Raw genomic sequence first — 21,751 nt, forward strand, 5'->3', positions numbered from 1 at the left:
AAAAAAAAATTTTTTTTAGAAATGACTAGTTATCTATACAGATGAATTTTTACAAGTGAAATTAGATGAATCTCTACCTGCTGCCCTGTTTGTAAAACACAACTGTCAGAACAGGCAAAGAGAAGCACTGTAAAAAATCAGAACTTTCACAAATAATATGCATTACACTTTAGGGCTATTAAACTGCAATTAAACTTCTGCTTTAAAGAAAATTTTTGGCATAGTTTACATTGATAGAGTGCTAGAAGTAAACTTTTAAAATTCATGTTTGTTATTTTATTATATTAATAACCACAAAAGATTTAAACAAACTAAAAAGATAAGTGCTGTATCTTAACAGACCAAAGTCAACTAAAAAGATAAGTGCTGTATCTTAACAGACCAAAGTCAACAATTTGAATACACTGAAGCTATATGGCTGTGGCTAGAGTATTAATCACATTTTCCATGGCTAGTCCTAATAAAAATGAGTAACAGGACCAATGATTCTACTACAGAACTCCAATTTTAAAACATAGGACTGGACTCTGAATCCAGTTCAAAATGACTACCAACAAAGAGACAGGATATAAATAGCTTCACCAAGAATCTCTCTTAATCCGAGAGGAAAATTCATTTCCCCAATCTTTCCACCTTAAAAATACAGAACTGTGAGAGAGCAGGATTCTGTGAAACATCAATGACTTGAATCATGTACAAAGAAGATAAACATCATTGTGATAAAATAATGAGAAATGAAAAACTACATGTGGTATTGTTTTTATTAAGTTTTAAAAAAAGTTACTTTTTATTTTGGGCTGCATTGGGTCTTCGTTGCTGCGCACGGACTTTCCCTAGTTGCAGCGAGCAGGGGCTACTGTTCATTGCGGTGCGCGGGCTTCTCATTGCGGTGGCTTCTCTTGTTGCGAAGCACGGGCTCTAGGCGCGCGGGCTTCAGTAGTTGTAGCACGTGGGCTCAGTAGTTGTGGCTTGCGGGCTCTAGAGCGCAGGCTCAGTAGTTGTGGTGCAAGGGCTTAGTTGCTCCATGGCATGTGGGATCTTCCCGGACCAGGGCTTGAACCCGTGTCCCCTGCATTGGCAGGCGGATTCTGAACAACTGCACCACCAGGGAAGCCCCAAAAGTTACTCTGAATATTAACTCTTAGGGTTGCCCTGGTGCTTTGTGTTTGTGTTTCTCACCTAATACCTTTTGATCCTTTAAAATTGCTTAACTGACAAAGTAAATTTAAAATTTTCCCTAACAGAGTTCATGGAGGGGTGGGGGTATAACGTAAAGCAAAAATGAATAATTGTATATGATTTACATATGCATGTGTAAAGCTTGTTCAGGAATTAGAGATAGTTGGGGGGATGAGCGTGAGGTTACCCCTTACGGCCTGTATCATGGATTTATTGTATGTGGCAGTTACGAGTGTTCAGAATCCAAGACTTCAAGAGGTAGGATCGTAAAACTCCAAAAGACTTTCCATTTTCCTCACTCCCAGGAGGTCCTTAAATTAATGGTTGATCTATGGAGGAAGGTCCTTGGCTTCGGATTTACAGTTAGGTAACTGATGTACCCTTTGTTAGAATTAAACAAAACAACAAACCCAAAATACTGATCTGGCTGATCATTATGCCATTGCTGAACTTCTAAGATTTTTAAATTAATTATGAGAACTTGTGCTCACTCCTCAAGAGAGTGGTTGTACAATTCAGATGTAAGCAAAGGCAAACAGAGTTAGTGTTAGGCAAGTTTCAAAACTTTAATACAGAAAAAAAAAAGACATTTCCAAAAATAAATGCCACACAAAAGTTTTTTAAAAAGTGAAAGATATTCAAGAAACAAAACCCTTTATTATCAAAATATACTAAATACTTAAATCTAATGATGTTGAGTGTTCAAATTCTGGGCCAATGTAGCTTATAATAACATAGTAGTATTCTTCATGATATGGCTGTTTCAAGACATCACTTAATATAGTTACTTTTTAAACCTATATTTTCTTAAACATCCATTTCACAATTTAATTATTTTACATTCATTTATAAAAACACATTTTTAAACAATGGGTTATTTTGTGCTTTATAATAATGAACCATGGTAAAATACTTAAGTGATTTACATTCTTTGCTAATGACTACACCCATCACAGATTTTTGTACACTTATACAGCTACTGAAATAATCAGAAGAGCTACAACTCTTCTTAAAAATGACACTCAAGTTTGGTAAGCATGCTAATAATTAGAGACATTTTTTTTCCAAGTTAAAACATTAGAACTTTCTAGCTTTCTTTAAAATCTGCAAAGATAACCTGCTCATTTAAATCATTTTAACTGACAATTTATAAAACAGAGGGAAAGTGTCATTTTAGAATTTTCTGTATAACTTCTACGGTAAAAAATGGATGTCCTCTTTCAAACTGTGATGGCATTAAAATTCTATTTTAGAAATTCTAGATTTTAAAATGTTAAGAAATACAACATCAGTTATATCTAGAGGGGCATTTTAATGAATTACCTAATTATTCTTCAGGTCTATAAAGACTTTTCTTCAACGTAGGTGACACTGTCTTACATTCATCTCAGTACCTTAGAAAATAATTCATTTTAGATGTGATCCAAGACAAATGCCAACATATCCTAAATTCTTTTCAATAACAAGGGACCAGTGTATATCATCCTCTAGATTGACAATTTAGTAAACAGATATCAATACAAACCTAAAGCAATAAAATTTATATAACTAATGGTGATTAGTGCCAAATACAACAGACTTCATTCTTACAATTTGGAATTAATTTCCATGCAAAATTTTATATAGAGTATTGATCCTTACTTATAAAGTAATTTTTTATCTTTTTAAGTAATCAAGACAAATAGTAGAAAAAGCATTTTATTTAAATGGAAAAAGCTACATTAAGATCTGTAAAAGGTGTCAATATAATATTGCCTATACAGAAAAAAATTCTGATGTGAATAGCAACAAATAAAAGTTACACGTCTTCCTACTTAGCAGTGCAATTAATTCACATTGTAATAAAGTTAAGTCAAGTATAACAAAATCAAAACAAGTGTTTCTCCATAATCAGTATACTGAGAATTACAGTGTAAAGATCATTTCAGGTTTAAGGAATCTGCAATCAATCTACAGAATACCCTAAGACAAGGGAGACGGACAGTTAATTCATTTCATTATCAGCTGTTGGGTTTTTTCAATACTGTTCACAGGAAAAAAGTAACGAGTTGACATACATGTAAATAGAATATATTTAGTCTATACAGTAAAAAAATACAAATTATAAAGTGAGCTAACAAAGAATGAAATCTGAATACAGATTTATATAACTGACGACATCTTAGACAAAACATACAGTATTTTTCATGTAAAAACATCTAGTTTCAGCAAAAAATAATTTGGTTGCTTTTCAGATGCATTGTAGATCTTGTAAGCTGAAGATGCAGATGTCCAAGTATCTTAAAAACCATAATAAATGTCTTTCTCAATGCATACAAAATGATAAATGCTCTCATCACAGTCTCAAGAATATTTTTGGAAGTTTGTTTTGTCTTGCTTCAGAAATACATTTAAAATGGGTAAAAATCAAAGGATTTCATGGTACAATGAAACAGTAAACGGTGCTCGATTTACTGCTAATGTTGAAAAAAACCTAGATTTTACAGTACTCTGGTATATATGAAAATTTGTTTGATTTTACATTGCATATTTCTGAGTCCATTCTCTTGCGTGTCTGTTGTATCTGTAGACATACAAAAGGGATATAGTAAAAACATACAAATAAATCTTTTAGAAGATCTGTCTATGTAAAACTGTATACCTTTTTTATGCTTAACTGCAATAATCATACATACACCAATTATTGGGTCAATGTGACTTAGGTTCATGCATAAATAAAACAGAAAACATGAGCGATTTTTTAAACTAATGGATCTCTTTACAACCTATATGAAAACGTACCTAAGTTATACACAACGAAATAAAGAAATCAATTTCTAATACAAATCTGTAAATGACAACCCTGAATGGTCATTATCTGTAAAATGCAAATGAATCAATGGTGCCAGCAAGATGTAGCACCTTGAAAATTAGGTCAGTTTAGGGGTAGTTAAGGATAACTTTTCCTGGGAGAAGGTAAGGAATATGATATTCAGTAATTTCCAATTATCAACTTTTTAAATTGTAAATTTACTACTTAGAATTATAGATAGTTAGATAGTTACTATCAAAAAACATGCATACTATGTAAATGCAGAACAAGTACTATTAAATAGTAAAGGATGAAATAACAAGTGGGAAGGGATGAGTTTTTTTGTAAAAGGAGTTAATAGAATTTAAAAAGAAAGGTTTACTCCACTGGATAGATAAACAAACTTAACATAAACACAATAAGCATAACTAAATGTACTTTAATACATTGATAATACTTATGTTTTGGCAGACTACATAGAAATGCACCCAAATAGAAACTAATATAAGCAAACACTTACTTTTCTTTGTCTGATTTATAGATTTGTGCAATATCTGGTACTAAGGGGTCATCTGGATTAGGGTCACAAAGCAGAGAACATATGGACAATAAAACTAGATTTAAAAGAGAACATCATATTAAGTAATGATCTTTCTACTTTATATGAATTACACATGTGAAAATAATTTTACTTAACAGACAATAAACTTACAAAGAAAAAAACAAAATGAACACATTAAATTACATTTGAGATTAATTTTGGTTGGCAGCAAATATCTTTAATTTTTTAAATTACAAAATTACCATACAGTGTATATAATACAAAATTATTATCACTTTTGCAATTTTAAATTCTATTTGAATTTCTATTTATTTTAAAAATGTGAACCTCCAAAGTAGCTATTAACTTTTAAACTCAAGAGTTCTCTACAAAAATATTTTTTAGGTAACACACATATACCCCGGATGGTACATAGTTGGAAAAATATTAGAATAGCATCCTAACTTTAGATGTTTCTTAGAGATATTTTTTTACTTTAATAAGAAAACTGTCCACTTTTATATTACTTCAGTGCAGAAAATCTGTGTCCTAAACAGTTCAACGTAAAGCAATCAAATTACAGTTAACAGTTCAAACCGCTTTGGGAGATGAAGCTCATGCACTGTTTTACTTGGGCTTAGAGCTAAAGAAGGAATATCTGTAAGATTATTTTCAGTGAATTTTTTTTATTCCATGTACATTATTTGTGGCAAATTCATTTAAAAATAATAGGCATGGGCTTCCCTGGTGGTGCAGTGGTTGGGAGTCCGCCTGCCGATGCAGGGGACGCGGGTTCGTGCCCCAGTCCGGGAGGTTCCCACATGCTGCGGAGCGGCTGGGCCCGTGAGCCATGGCCGCTGGGCCTGCGTATCCGGAGCCTGTGCTCCACGGCGGTAGAGGCCGCAACAGTGAGGGGCTCTCGTACCGCAAAAAAAAAAAAAAAAAAAAAAAAAAATAGGCACAGCTATCATTACATAACTTGTATATTTTTAAATATAAATGAAGATTGATAAATTATAGTGTTGTTTCTTGCATGTTGTATCAAAATCCTAATGCAAAAAGCTACACTTAAAAAAATAAACAACTAAGTGTCTGAAAAAGAAGGAAACAAGGACTCTGGTTCCTCATTTGTCTGCTTCCATGCCACCACTTCTGAGGGGATACATGGTATCTTTGGAACAACATTCCATCTTCACCTTCCTCTACTATGTTCCTTTATCTTTTCCTACTCTTACAAATCCAAAGGTGAATTTATAAGGAAGGCAGAGTTGATTCTTTTTTTGTTTGTTTCTTTTAAAGAAGACATTGGGGGTCGGAGTTTATTTATTTATTTATTTATTTTTGCTGTGTTGGGTCTTCGTTTCTGTGCGAGGGCTTTCTCTAGTCGTGGCAAGCGGGGGCCACTCGTCATCGCAGTGCGCGGGCCTCTCACTATCGCGGCCTCTCTTGTTGAGGAGCACAGGCTCCAGACGCGCAGGCTCAGTAGTTGTGGCTCACGGGTCTAGTTGCTCTGCGGCATGTGGGATCCTCCCAGACCAGGGCTCGAACCCGTGTCCAGGCAGATTCTCAACCACTGCGCCACCAGGGAAGCCCCAGAGTTGATTTTTAATGACTTGGAAAGGGGGTGCTACGGCTAACAAAAACTAATATTTCATTCATCTTTTTAAACTTTCATCTGCCCAATGGAATTTCAAGCCTGTATATTAAACCAACTGGGTAAGTTATCTGGGCTCACACCTCCAGAAAGTTTCCAAACTAAACTCATGATAAAAAGCGAAATAAGACATTTAAAATATTAAAAAGTGAAAAATGTACAAATAAAGAAAATATAAGCTACTTTATAAAATAGGCAAGAGGGAAGTTCCTCATCTCCCCACTCCTGCTGCCAAGAGCCCTGTGCCCTGATTTCACTATTATGCACACAAATCAAATGTTTTCAGATAAGGAAAAAGATAACAATATATAACATCCATTTGAATGCTTACTATGTGCTAGTTGCATAGTAACCATATGTGGTAATACTATTATAATCCTCATTTGACATATGAGGAAACTGAGGCTGTTTGAAACTGTTCTTAAAGGACAGTTTCTAGAAGCTAACAAAACTATTTTTTATAAAAAGCGACCAACGGCTGAAGGTAAGTATTCAACATCTGGCAGTCTGCGCTCTCTAAGTATTTAGCTGCATATGCTAAATGAATTTCATTTTGTGATCCTATTCCAGGAAACAGAATATTAATTTGAAAAACCCTATGACACAGTATCTTTCCTATATCTAGTGTGTAACAGTTATAGTATGTGAAAGATTTTTAAAAGAACACTAGAATCTACATGAACGTTTTATAGGGATATGTTAGATCAGAAAAATTGCCATTCATGAATAACTAACCGATCTGAAGGGCTGTTACTTACCTAATACTTGAAATAATCATGGCTATGGACACTGCTTCCTCTAAACCTTATCAATTTTTAAAACAAGCTATATATTCAGGTAGCATTTATTTAAAAAATTTTTTTTAATGACCATGGATTCCTCCCCCAAATCCTTAAAGAGAAACAGTTTTCTTAAATTTTATAAAAAGGGAAAACTACCAAGTTGCTTTCAGGGGTAGATGGTTCTAACTCAAAACAATAACTCAGGCTCTTTTCTGTTAGAGAAACAAGACAAAATTAAGAGGCTGGCAAAGCAAATAACATTAGCTAATGAAACAAACGGCTTCAGATGCCCTATATACACATCTCATAATTTAGCAAAGAATAATGCTATGCAACTGTGAAAGTTGAGAATCTGCATGGATTATGTATCAGTCCTTACAATGATGCTACTGATTATTTGAAGTTTAGACTAACATGCTATATATACTACATTACTCTAAAGTGTGAAATATGTCTTTCAGTTTTTTGGCCACACCATGCAGCTTGTGGGATCTTAGTTCCCCGACAAGGGATTGAAGCTGGGCCCTCGGCAGGGAAAGCGTGGAGTCCTAATTACTGGACTGCCAGGGAATTCCTGTCTTTCATTTTAAATCATTTACTTTATCTGCCAATCTGACATTTCCTCTGAGATGAAGTAAAGGAGATGTAAAGCTTTACTCATCATGTCAACAAATAATTCCATTTAATGAATGGGACATCTGGTTCTAAAATCTTATTTTCACTTCTGTGTCTCTCTCTCTGTCCCTGTCTCTTTCTTTTTAAAGATAAAGCCCAAATTAAAGGGGTGAAATGTCAACAGTCTTATCCCCAAATTCCTAGTTCTAACATCTTAAATTTCTCTCATTTCATCATTTAGATCTGTCCATCAACCCCCCCAAGCAAGAGTAATATAAAAGCTATGAAAGCAAAGCAAAAGCAAAGCAGAAGAAAACACAGTAGATTGGTTTTTTTAAACTTTGGTCCCTAAGATATTTCTGCTGTATTTTTCCTGTCTCACTGTTATCAACTGTTGTAAATCTGATAAATGAAATTACCTTTTGATACAGTCAGAGCTGGTGACCATTGTGACCTCAGGATATCAAGACAAATACTTCCATTACTGTTTATGTTTGGATGGTAAATTTTTGTTGTGAAAGCAATCTAAACATAAAACAAAACAAAACAGAACTGTGACAATCCATGAACTATGAAAGCAAACAGAACCAATTTGCTCTAGGGTAAAATGTCCTCAATTTTATGTGATCTTAGAGGAGAGATGTATTCAACACAAACTGGATGAGCATCTACTTTATGTGCACTTGGCTTTAGCTACTGATAATGTGAAAGCAAAGTCAGTTTTCTGCTCTCCCCAACCCCAAGGAATTGAGGAGTATTTTGGAAAGTGTGATAAATAAGTCTATAATAGGTGGTATGACTGGTTGAGTAGCACCTGAAGTAATTAACCATGCCTTTCATCAACCCTCAAAGCAATCCTTTTCTTAATTTGATTATCAATTGATACCTGGATCTAGAAATAGGCTGCTGACCTTATTCCAGAGGAAAGTTGAGGGGCCCCAGCTTATTACCTGCCCTAACAAATCCACCAAGAATTCTAATCTTCCACGAGAGTTGTTACATCGTTTCATATGTAATGTTAATTAGGTGTTTTAAAAAATCTAAAGTAAATATTTCCTCAGTGACAGAATTTGTTAATGATTTTCTCCCTCATTGACACCCCCATCATTTGTTGGCTTCCTCTTTAGATTTAAGCTAAATTTAATAAGAATGTGTTTTAATCTTTCCTCACTAAACAAAAGGGCTATGTCTTTTTACTTTTGTATTCCCCAATGCAACAGAACATGGTAGGTGCTCAATAAATGTTTGTTGAATACTTAAAAACTGAGAAAGAAGGGTCAACCTAGGAAAGATAATCCCCTGAATGGAAGAGTCTAACTCTTGACCATAAAAACTTCCCAAACTACACATATCTAATGCAGAGGGAAAGACAGGTAGGGAAGCTAATTTCTAGCCTAACAGATACTGCCTTCTGTTTACAGACATAATACAATATTTGAGTAAGAAAGCATTTTAGATTCATTGATTTTACAGAACAGTTTGAACATGCTAACATACCCACAGTCTTTTCATGAAAATATCTCTGGATAGAGAGTAAAACCCCTGACACAGGAGTCACGTCAATCATAAAAATAAAAATACCTTTGGTGGTTTAAAAGGATAGTCTGTCGGAAAATGTACAGTGAGAAAGAAGACTCCACCTTGATATGCGCTATCAGGCTGAAATTACAAAATAATCACATCAGTGTTTTGATTACTATATTTATTATTAGTAACCCAAGATGATTCCCTCCAAATATACCAGTTTGAAAAAAATGCCATCATTTTGTCATAAGTTCAAATCATTTACCTTAAAAACAGGTTTGTCTTTGCAGGCATGAAGGAGGACTTTCCAACAATCATGCCAACATCATAGTTTAAAACAAAACAAAAATAGGACACACACAGTGGAGTGGTGTGACTTGCCCAAACAAATCTGTTCATGAGTATAGACTGTTAAAGATCAGTAAACACACAAGACTGCTGTGAGAAAAGAATAATTTTCTGTAGCAGTAATCAGTATAAAAGAAAAGGGTTGAGGCTAGTGTTTTTCTTCTTAATTATAAAACTTAAGTTCTCATGATCCTTTAAGGGGCAAGAATAGAGATGAACTGAAAGGACCAACTTATGAAAAGAAAAGGCTAAGTGACACTGTTACATAATTTAGACCTCAAATCTTCACTTAGTAGCAGTTTACAAAACAATGTGGGAAATGCAAAAAAGCCCCAAACAAAACTAGATAAATTCAGTTTCATAGAATTATCTAATTAGGAATGAACTTTACAAGAGGAATTTAAGTTTGGCCATATCGCTTTATAGCAATTAGGAAATACTTATAATGTTACAAGCAAGAAAAAAAAAGGATGATTAAAAAAAAGGAAAAGGGGGAAAAAAGTAGCAAAAATACCTTAAATTCTATTTTAATTCATTTATATTTAATTAAAAGTATCATGTATATTAACATTTTGGTAATAATAGCAAGGCTATCATTACTTCCTCCTTAAGTTTCTACATATACATTAGAGGACTGTACCATATAATTATTCTTACTATACACATAGTTTAATTCCAGTTCATCAAAAATTATAAGGAATGTAGAAAATGTAAGTTAATTACAATCAACAGATATGGTCTTCTTAGATGTTCAAATTATATTATTGAGTGGCATATTTACATTACTACAATAAAGAGGGTATGAGTAACATAATTGTAACCATTTGCTACATGTGATTCACCTGAGAAATATTTGTGATGGGCTATAATTCAAACGGTAAGGGTAAGACTTGATATTATTTTGAAGGTTCTTGGTAAACAATGAAAATCAAATAACTAGATTCTTATTAAAAGTTGTTAAATAAATATGTTGCACTTCACCCTTTAAAAAACTAACTTAATAAAACAATTTAGTAATTTAAGACACTTGCTCAGGACTCCTGCTCTGAAAATTCAATAACTATTGTATTTTTTAAAAGCTAAGCATGAGGCCATATGATTAAAAACACTATGGCTGGGCTTCCCTGGTGGTGCAGTGGTTGAGTCCACCTGCTGATGCAGGGGACATGGGTTTGTGCCCCGGTCCGGGAAGATCCCACATGCCGCGGAGCGGCTGGGCCCGTGAGCCATGGCTGCTGAGCCTGCGCGTCTGGAGCCTGTGCTCCGCAATGGGAGAGGCCACAACAGTGAGAGGCCCGCATACCGCAAAAAACAAAACAAAACAAAACAAAACAAAAAACAACACTATGGCTTACTAGATAAAGATCTTCCAAGGGAGGGAGGAGAGAATGATGTTAACGGAAACATGTTACTAATGCAGTCTTTACTCAGAAAATAGATTTGAGCTATCAGTGCCCATTCTTATGCAATCAGATTTTTGCCCACAGAAAGAAAAGTCATAACTGCTTCTCAGGTGTAGAAGGAAATAATCTTAACAAAGGTAATAAGTATGAAGAGAAGCCAGTCATAGAATAGCAGGTAATTCTGAGTTCAGGACAATGCAACAAAAGAGGCAAATTCATGATGTGGCAACAATAGAGCCATTGCAATATTTTATCCGTTCCTCTCACACACAGGAACAGTGATGAAACTTATTGCAAATTGATACTTGTTACTTGTAGGAATTCCATTATTGGGTTAATTAGACTTATTTCTAACCTACTAAAATGTTGATGTGAGAGTAATTACACTTAGTTCTGAACAACTGACTTTCTGTGTTTAAAAAAAGATAAACACGCAGCCTGGTTGCAAATTGTGGGTGATTCATTATTATGCATAATGATCAAGGATTTGGCAAAGTGTTGTAAATGTGTTCCTAGCAAGTATTTGCCACCAGGGCTCTAGAAAATCATCATAAATCCTTTACTCATATTTTGCTTTCTGAGAGATTCAGAGTACAAGAAAGTTCAACCCTAGTCAAAAACATCTGATAAAAGGTGAAATGCCAAGAATGAAGGATGGCTGAGGGGATTAATTTCACACAAATGAATCATACTTACAGGCCCCATAATAGTTGCTTGCCAGTGGAACACTGAAACAAACAAAGGAGTTTTGGAGTCATTAACAAGTGTTCAAACCTGTATTATTAATGGTAGCAAAATCCTAGCAAGAGAGCAAAGCTTACAGTCATCTCCCACAGGTCCAGCCGAACAGTGAGCAGGTGGGTCGCGCTGTAGATCACTCAATTCCTGAAACAAAGCAAAAATACTTAAGGTTAATTCTTTTCCAGTGAAACAAGCATAATAATCCATGAAGACACAAACTACTGATTTAAAAATCATTTTAGGCAGTTCTATTCACAATATGGACACGTAAAATATATTGTCACTGATGGGTAGAAGAATATGGAATGAGGTAGTAAATTCCTTCATGAGATAGCTCCAAACCCTGAAAAAATTAAATGGATTAAAAAATTGTTTTTCTTTAGCATCTCTAAGACAAACTATTTTTGAGTATCTATTATATGCAGGGTAACTTATGTAAATGCTAGGTGTATAACATATAAAAAACAGATCCTACTTCAAACAGTTTATAATCTAATTTGGGAGAGTGAAGGCTCACAGAGAGATGGATATTTAAGGAACAACGTGAAGGTTAAATGGAAAGAAAGGAGAGCAGTTGGGCCATATTTTTAAAGGCTAGCACATTGATTCATATGCTCTTTTCTGCTCTCAAGGAAGCAAAGGAAGGATCATGGAAATGGCACAGCTTTAGTTGGCCAGTCCTAGGCTGGCATTCCAATCCTACCATAACTAGCTCTATGACTTTGGGGAAATAATTTACCTTCAGTTGGGAAGGAAATGATCACCACCAACTATGAAAGGTGTAAATTCAATATAAAAGACTATATATTAGAACTGAAGAACCTAATTTAGTTATGAAGATAAGGGAATGTCTTTGAGAAAGTGACATTTCAGCTGAAATCAAAAGGATGAGTGGGAGTCAGTTTTGGGAGAAATGAGTAACGTGAGGCAGAGTGGCATAAGATGAGGATGAAAGAGTAGGCAGAGGCCAGGCAGAAAAGTGAGAACAATATACACCATATTAAGGATTGGGGGTTTTATACCAAGTGCATTGGGAGGGGTTTTAAGACGTAGCATAATCTGATTTAAAAGATGGCTCTGACTGGTGTATGTATTGAATGGATCAAAGATGGGAAAGAGGAGAAGCTACCAGATTAGTTATTACAGGCTATAACAGGGGCTTGGACTGGAGAAGCAGCAGATAAAAAAGAGGATGGATCTGGGATATTGTGAAAGGCCTACTTATCACAGGATTGACGATGAATTACATGTACAGAGGAAGGAAAAAGGTCACGAATATATATGTTGAAGACTAGCAGCAGCTAATATTTACTTGATGTTTTACCATCTTAATAATCCTGAGAGGTAGGTATTATTATGCTTCCCATTTTACAAATGAAGAATAAAGGTGACATGCTTCACTGTGTACTCACAGAACTAGTATAGGGTGGAACTGGTATTCAAACCCTGGCAGTGGGACTTCTAGCTTTTTAGCTTCTACAGGTGTAGATACCATTTACTGAGATGTGGGAATATACTAGAAGACATGTTGAGTTGCAAAGTAGATACACTGAATCTGTGGTCCTTGTGAAATCAAAGGAAAATTTATTCAACATACAGGGCTAGAGCTTAAAAGAGGATTAGAACAGAAATCAGAAAAATCACTGCATATACCTGTTATTTAAAAACTATGGGACTGATGTAAACATTTTCATGGGAACACATGTAAACAAATACTGCACTCATCAAATCTAAGATGCCATTAATGGTAAATCACATCCTTATTTTACGTACCAATAATTAAGGATAAACACTGTCAATTAATTTTAAGACACCAACAATTATAAGACGCGTCCAGATTTTAGAAATGTTAAAATGAAAAAGATGTACACCTTAGAATCACTGCAATCAGTTCAGTGTCCTAATAGAGACAAACAAGGAGTAGGGAAAGGCTTTCCTAAGAAAGTGATATATGAGCTAAGTAACGGAGCCAAGTGCAAACTCAAGTCTCCTTCCAAGTCTTCTGGTCTTTTCCAGTATACCTCAGTACTTTCATTTTTGTTTTTGTTGATTTTTCCCCACAGTTCTTGCTGTCCTTCTCTTCCTGACAAGAATTATCTAAACAGAGTTAGCAGCTTCTTTGGTCCTGGTATAGTTAAACAATAAAGAGGAAGATTTCAGTGACAGTGATTAAAAAGCAGGGCTTTGGGGCTTCCCTGGTGGCACAGTGGTTGAGAGTCCGCCTGCCGATGCAAGGGACACGGGTTCGTGCCCCGGAGCGGCTGGGCCCGTGAGCCATGGCCGCTGAGCCTGCGCATCTGGAGCCTGTGCTCCGCAACGGGAGAGGCCACAACAGTGAGAGGCCCGCATACCGCAAAAAACAAACAAACAAACAAAAAAAGCAAGGCTTTGAAGCTCAAGTCCAGGTGCCATCACTCATCTGCCTCATGATCTTGGGCAAAACTCTTTTTTTCCTCCTCTATAAGCCTTAGTTTTCTTTAATGCAAAGTGATATTACGACTTGCATCCACAGTTTCTATGACAAACAAGTAAAATGATATATATGAAGCATACAGCAGTCTCTGGCACATAGTAGGCATTCAAATAAATTGTAAAGTTAATACAGGATTCATAACAACTATCCAATTCTCTAGTAGCTGAATACAATTACTGAACCAGTTTAAATGACTGGGGGAAGAGCAGTTCCCAAGCCATAGCCCCATTTTATTTACTTATCTATTTATTTATTTATTTATTTCCTCACCAGGTGGCTTGTGGGTCTTAGTGCCCCCACCAAAGATCGAACCTGGGTCCCCTGCAGTGGAAGCACAGAGTCCTAACCACTGGACCACCAGGGAATTCCCCATAGCCCCATTTTAGAATAACTGTGCTTTACTTAACTGTTTTCTAATTCGGTCTTTTAGGAGATTGCTTTTGAAAAGATTCATCATGTTGAGTTTTCCAAACATTAGTGTAAATGGGTAAATTGAACTTCTTGGCCCTTATTTTTATTTTTTTAAGAGATAATTTTTTCAAATTTTTATTTATTTATTTTGGCTGTGCTGGGTCTTCGTTGTGGCATATGGGCTTTTCTAGTTGTGGCGTGTAGACTTCTCTAGTTGCAGCATGCAGGCTTAGTTGTGGTATGTGGGATCTTAGTTCCCCGACCAGGAATCGAACCCGGGTCCCCTGAATTGGGAGCACGGAGTCTTAACCACTGGACTACCAGGGAAGTCCCTCTTGGCCCTTACTTTAACTAGAAAACTAGTTAATAAGAAAATGATAATCTCCTATGAAACAGAAACAGAATCACGGACATAGAGAACAGATTGGTGGTTGCCAAGGGGGAGGGAGTTGGGGGAGGGGTGGAGTGAGAGGTTGGGGTTAGCAGATGCAAGCATTTTAAAAAAAAATTTAATTAATTAATTTATTTATTTTTGGCTGCATTGGGTCTTCGTTGCTGTGCGCAGGCTTTCTTTAGTTGCAGAGAGCGGGGGCTACTCTTCATTGCGGTGCACGGGCTTCTCATTGCAGTGGCTTCTCTTGTTGTGGAGCATGGGCTCTAGGCGCACAGGCTTCAGTAGTTGTAGCGTGCGGGCTCAGTAGCTGTGGTTCGTGGGCTCTAGAGCGCAGGCTCCGTAGTTGTGGCGCACGGGCTTAGTTGCTCCGCGGCACGTGGGATCTTCCCGGACCAGGGCTCGAACCCATGTCCCCTGCATTGGCAGGTGGATTCTTAACCACTGCACCACTAGGGAAGCCCCAGGTGTAAGCTTTTATATATAGAATGGATAAACAACAAGGTCCTACTGTATAGCACAGAGAACTATATTCAGGATCCTATGATAAACCATAATGGAAAAGAATATATAAGAATGTGTGTGTAGGGACTTCCCTGGTGGCACAGTGGTTGGGAATCCGCCTGCCAGTGCAGGGGACATGGGTTCGATCCCTTGTTGGGAGGATCCCACATGCCACGGAGCAACTAAGCCCGTGCACCACAACTACTGAGCCTGCGCTCTAGAGCCCATGAGCTCCAACTACTGAGCCCACGTGTTGCAGCTACTGAAGCCCACGCGCCTAGAGCCTGTGCTCCACAACAGGAGAGGCCACCGCAGTGAGAAGCCCACGCACAGCAACGAAGAGTAGCCCCCACTCGCCACAACTAGAGAAAGCCCGTGCGCAGCAATGAAGACCCAACACAGCCATAAATAAATTAAAAAAAATAATGTGTGTATATATATCTATATATACATATATATATGTATAACTGAATCACTTTGTTGTATAGCAGTAATTAACACAACATTGTAAATCAACTACACTTCAATTAAATATAATTTAAGAAAAAGAAAATAATCTCTAATTGTGGTTAAAAAACTGTAATGATTTGCATGTATATATTTTACAGAGTAATGTATATGCGAGTAAATCATACATAAATACATACAAATTTATTTTGTTTACTAATAAAAAAAACCCAAACCATGTTTTACATGGAATAGCCCTGAATTGTGTTCAAATTTCAAATGTCAGACTGTTCTTTCAAATCCCTTCAAAATAGTATAGAAAAATATTCACTATCATGTTCTTATATTTCTGTGCCCTGATTTTACCTCTTGATAGAAGTTAGACCTAAGGATGAGAAAGATAAAATCTAACAACTGAACTGCAAAGGCCAGGTTCTTTTAAAAAAATTAATTAATTAATTTTATTATTATTATTTTTTTGGCTGCGTGGGTCTTAGCTTTGGTATGCAGGATCTTTGTTACGGTATGCGAGATCTTTCATTGTGGCACGCGGGGCTTCTCTCTAGTTTTCACATGTGGGTTTTCTCTCTCCAGTTGTGGTGCGTGGGCTCCAGATCATGTGGGCTCTGTAGTTTTGTGGCACACAGGCTCTCAAGTTGAAGCACACGGGCTCAGTAGTTGTGGCGCATGGGCTTAGTTGCCCCGCGGCATGTGGGATCTTAGTTCCCCGACCAGGGATCGAACTCATGTTCCCTGCATTGGAAGGGGGATTCCTTTTTTTTTTAAAATTAATTAATTTTTAAACATTTTTTAATTTTTTGCTGTACTGGGTCTTCGTTGCTACTCAAGGGCTTTCTCTAGTTGCAGCAAGTGGGGGCTACTCTTTGTTGCAGTGCACAGGCTTCTCATTGTCGTGGCTTCTCTGGTTGCAGAGCACGGGCTCTAGAGCGGGGGCTTCAGTAGTTGTGGCACGCGGGCTCAGTAGTTGTGGCTCACGGGTTCTAGAGCGCAGGCTCAGTAGTTGTGGCGCACAGGCTTAGTTGCTCCGTGGCATGCGGGATCTTCCTGGACCAGGGCTCGAACCCATGTCCCCTGTATCGGCAGGTGAATTCTTAACCACTGTGCCACCAAGGAAGCCCGGAAGGTGGATTCTTTACCACTGGACCACCAGGGAAGTCCCAAGGCCAGGTTCTTTTTTTTTTTTCTGAGGATTACAGTTGCCTTTACTTTGTCACTTATCACTTTCAATACTTTATTACTTGTTTCAGAGTGAACATACATTATATATTATACATTATACATATACATCATAATCAGAATTCAAAAGCTTTGTTTTAATTTTTAAAAGGAAGGCAGGTGGGTAGAAAAAGTGAAGAGCTGGGAGCACAGAGCTGGACGTGCTAGGCTCCGTGTCTGGGCCCTGGGCAGTGAACTCACACAGCCTTTCTCCTTTTCTCAGGACCATGTTCTCTGTGAAGCCAAGGCCAGGTTCTTAAGTTGTCTATTTAAAGCTCACTTATAGGAAAGAGGCAGCTGATGGTACATCAAACATTCTTAATAGTCACATCAATCATTAAATTACTACTAATACTGACACAAGTGCTTTGGTGAGGAAACTTACGCATCCTAGACTTTTTTAGGAGGGTCTAAATTTCTAATGTTATTTTTATCAAAATATGTGTCTGCTGCTATATTTAAGATGGATAACCAACAAGGACCTACTGTATAGCACAGGGAACTCTGCTCAGTGTTATGTGGCAGCCTGCATGTGGCAGCCTGCATGGCAGTTTGGTGAAGAAATGTATACATGTATATGTATGGCTGAGTCGCTTTGCTGTGTACCTGAAACTATCACAACATTGATAATCGCCAAACCCCAATATAAAATAAAAAGTAAAAAAAAAAATATGTCTGGAAATATGCCCTATTACACTGTTTGGAAATACGCAACTGAAACTATGGTGCATATGCACAGACAGAATGACCAACAGAAAACAAAAGGCACAATACACACCCTCCCCTGCCTACAAAAATAGAGACCTTAAATTTGAAAAATGAAAAATTCTGAGTTGTGCTAAGGAGGTGAAAATATAAAACAAATAAAAACTATAACCAAACAAATCAAAACCCCACCTTTTTGCTCTTAGTCTATTCAGAAGCCAATATGCTTTTAGACAAACACAAGAAATCAAGGACCACTTATACTTTTCCCTTTTGATTTAGTTTACACAAAGTTTTTCAGAAATCACCCAATTACCTGATTTATGCTTTCTCTACCATAACTGGCATTCTTATTTATCTACTTCTAGCATCACAGCCACATACGGAGTACTAAAAATAATTTAATGATTCTTATGTTATTTCAAAAGGAAATGCTAGGATCAGTAATCTCTTCCTTTGCTCTTCTCTCCACTCTTTAAGAATTAACACTGAATTATACAAGTTGCTCAAGTCCGTAGGATCCTCATAAGATCCAATTTATCCCATGCTGATTAACAATTAAAGGTCTCAAAGACAAAGCATTTAAAACCATTCATTTTTTTTTCACATCTTTATTGGAGTATAATTGCTTTACAATGTTGTGTTAGTTTCTGTTGTACAAAAAAGTGAATCAGCTATATGGATACATATATCCCCATATCCCCTCCCTCTTGAGCCTCCCTCCCACCCTCCCTATCCCACCCCTCTAGGTCATCACAAGGCATCAAATTCATCTCCCTGTGCTCTGCAGCAGCTTCCCGCTAGCATTCCATTTTACATTTGGTAGTGTATGTATGTCAATGCTACTCTCTCTCTTCGTCCCAGGCTTCCCCTTCCCCCTCTGTGTCCTCAAGTCCATTCTCTTTGTCTGCGTCTTTATTCCTGCGCTGCCACTAGGTTTATAAGTACCGTTTTTTTAGATTCCATATATATGCGTTAGCATATGGTATTTGTTTTTCTCTTTCTAAAACCATTCATTTTTAATTATTGTGTGTGTGTGTGTTACAAAAGCAAAACAAAGCAAAACAGTGCTTTGTAGGGAAAAACAAGAGAGAGCAATGAATAAATAGTCAAACATCCATAAGGACATTACCCAAACCAAACCACTGTCACCATATTAGAACACCTCCATCCATGGCATCGGCGGGAAATAAGCATGTCACTTGCTGTTGGAGGGAGTGTTAGTTGAGATAGAACCTTTTGGAGGGAAATTTGGCAATAATTGTGAAAGTGGGGCTTCCCTGGTGGCGCAGTGGTTGAGAGTCCGTCTGCCGATGCAGGGGACGCGGGTTCGTGCCCCGGTCCGGGAAGATCCCACGTGCCGTGGAGCGGCTGGGCCCGTGAGCCATGGCCGCTGAGCCTGCGCGTCTGGAGCCTGTGCTCCGCAACGGGAGAGGCCACGGCAGTGAGAGGCCCACGTACCGCAAAAAAAAAAAAAAAAAAAAAATTGTGAAAGTGGAAAATGCATATGATCTCTGATGCAGGAATTTCACCTCCTAGTAATAATCATCCAAACAGACAAAGATATATATATATATATATATATATATATATATATATATATATATATATAAAAAAGGATGTTTAGTGAGGCATTCTGTGTAATTATGAAAGACTGAGGATAACCTAAAGGCCCATCAATAAGGGAATGGTTCTTTGACATAACCATACTATGAGATACTACAGCCACTAAAAAGAATGAGATATGTATATGTTGACATCAAAGAACGTTGTATAAAAATAATATAGTTTTTGGGCTTCCCTGGTGGCGCAGTGGTTGAGGGTCTGCCTGACGATGCAGGGGACACGGGTTCGTGCCCCGGTCTGGGGGGATCCCACGTGCCGCGGAGCGGCTGGGCCCGTGGACCATGGCCGCTGGGCCTGCGCGTCCGGAGCCTGTGCTCTGCGATGGGAGAGGCCACAGCAGTGAGAGGCCCGCGTACCGCAAAAAAAAAAAAAAAATATATATATATATATATATAGTTTTTGAGTGAAAAATATATGTGGTAAAAGTATGCTCAAGAGATCCCATAATACTATACATGCATAGAAAATAAAAAGAATACACACCAAACTATTAACAGTAGTTATATCTGGCAGTGGGCCGTCACTTTTTATTTATGTCTTTTACATTGTTACAATTTTTTTTTTTTTTTTTTTTTTTTTTTTGCGGTACACGGGCCTCTCACTGTTGTGGCCTCTCCCGTCGCGGAGCACAGGCTCCGGACGCGCAGGCTCACCGGCCATGGCTCACGGGCCCAGCCGCTCCACGTCATGTGGGATCTTCCCGGACCGGTGCACGAACCCGTGTCCCCTGCATCGGCAGCCGGACTCTCAACCACTGCGCCACCAGGGAAGCCCTGTTTCAATTTTTTACAATAACTTTTCAACTTTTTGAAGAAAAAATAATGGTTTTACTCAGGTTCTTATGCATTTTAAGAGAGATGAAATGACACTGTTTTTTCCCCACTACATATATTATAAGCATCTTCTCTCTTTTTTATTAAAAATTTTTGCAAGACAAGGAAAGACTGAGAAACTGTCACAGATTAGAGGATATATATATATATATATATATATATATATATACACACACACACACTAAGGAGACACAACAACTAAATCCAATGTGGGATCCCAGATTGGATCCTTGGACAGCAAAAGAACAGTGGAAAAACTGGTAAAATCTGAATTAGGTCTGTAGTTTAGCTTACAGTACTGTATCACTGTTACTTTCCTCATTTTGATAACTGTACAATGGTTATATATATTGTAAAAATTAGGGGAAATTAGGTGAAGGATATATGAGACCTTTCTGTACTATTTTTGCAAATTTTCTGTAAGACTAAAATTATTTCAGAATAAAAAATAATGTAAAACTTTTTTTTACATATTCCAAAACTTAATTCACTATTTTCCTTCCCAAGCTTGCTTCTTTTTCTATGTTCCCTATATTTATTAATGGGATTATTAGTCTCCTAGTCACCACGCTCATTTTGACTCCCGTTTCTCTAGTTCATCTTGTCAGAGGAAGAGTATAATATATTCTACCTTAATACCTATTACATTACCTCAAAAATCTATTACAGTTCAACTATAATTGCTTCCCAATACTCTATGAATTACTTGCATAACAATCTTCTAAAAGCACAGCTTGGTTTATTTCATTTTTCTGCTTAGAAGATGTCAGTGGCTCCCCATTGCTTATTAAAGACCAAACTCAACCAACTCTTTTCATTATCTAGTCCTAACCCTACACTTTCAATTGGGTTCCCCTTCACAAACATCCCAAGTAATTCTCCAAAGAATGCCCTTGGGTTTTCTAAAACACTTTCAGGAGGTCTGTGAGGTCAAAATTAATTTCATAATAAAACTAAGATATTTGCCTTTTTCACTCTCAATTATCTCATGGGTATACAGTGGAGTTTTCCAGTTTAAGAATATTTGATACTGTAACAGATTGAATGCATGAGCAGATGTGAGAATTCAACTGTCATTTATAAGCCTGACTATAATGAGATCTGAACACGTATAAAACAATGACACTCTACTTTTATTTGTTTTGGAACATACAGTTATCTTTAATAAAAATTTTATTATTTTAATATGCAATGGGTTTATTGTTATTTTTAAATTACTAAATATTTTTAAATTTCTGTTTTAATTTCTCATATGGTAAATATTAATACATATAGCCTATACAAACAAAAGCTCTTTGAGGCACTCAATACTTTTAATATAAGGGGGTCCCGAGACCAAAAAGTTTGAGAACCATTTAGTCAGGTCTAGCCTGCGTACTTGGATGTTCCCTGTACGTGACTAAAGTTTTCTGACCTTCATAATTTTCCTTCTCTAAAAATAACCTTCCTTCTAACTCCCTGTGCCCAAATTTTATCCATTCTCCTTAACAGTGGCCGTCTTCTCAATGACCACTTCAAAAATATGAGTTTTGGAGTCAGACCTGGCC

The 21,751-nt window shown here is 36.9% G+C and overlaps 1 protein-coding gene across 3 annotated transcripts in view; it reads right to left on the reverse strand.

Moving 5' to 3' along the window:
• Positions 1 to 1,816: 1,816 nt before the first annotated feature.
• The window catches only part of UBE2D1 (ubiquitin conjugating enzyme E2 D1), a 40,146-nt gene continuing 20,211 nt past the window's right edge, over positions 1,817 to 21,751 (reverse strand). For 2 of the 3 annotated variants that reach the window (XM_049697413.1, XM_004283368.3), the window contains 6 exons: positions 11,659 to 11,722; positions 11,534 to 11,565; positions 9,144 to 9,221; positions 7,982 to 8,087; positions 4,491 to 4,584; positions 1,817 to 3,742 (listed from right to left, as the gene is read on the reverse strand). In XM_049697413.1, the coding sequence (XP_049553370.1) occupies positions 3,697 to 3,742; positions 4,491 to 4,584; positions 7,982 to 8,087; positions 9,144 to 9,221; positions 11,534 to 11,565; positions 11,659 to 11,722 (420 nt within the window). In that variant the 3' untranslated portion in view covers positions 1,817 to 3,696. The remainder of the gene's footprint in view (positions 3,743 to 4,490; positions 4,585 to 7,981; positions 8,088 to 9,143; positions 9,222 to 11,533; positions 11,566 to 11,658; positions 11,723 to 21,751) is intronic. The other variant, XM_004283369.3, reaches the window with a different exon arrangement.

The sequence above is a fragment of the Orcinus orca genome, chromosome 14 (assembly GCF_937001465.1).
Source record: "Orcinus orca chromosome 14, mOrcOrc1.1, whole genome shotgun sequence".
NCBI lineage: Eukaryota > Metazoa > Chordata > Mammalia > Artiodactyla > Delphinidae > Orcinus > Orcinus orca.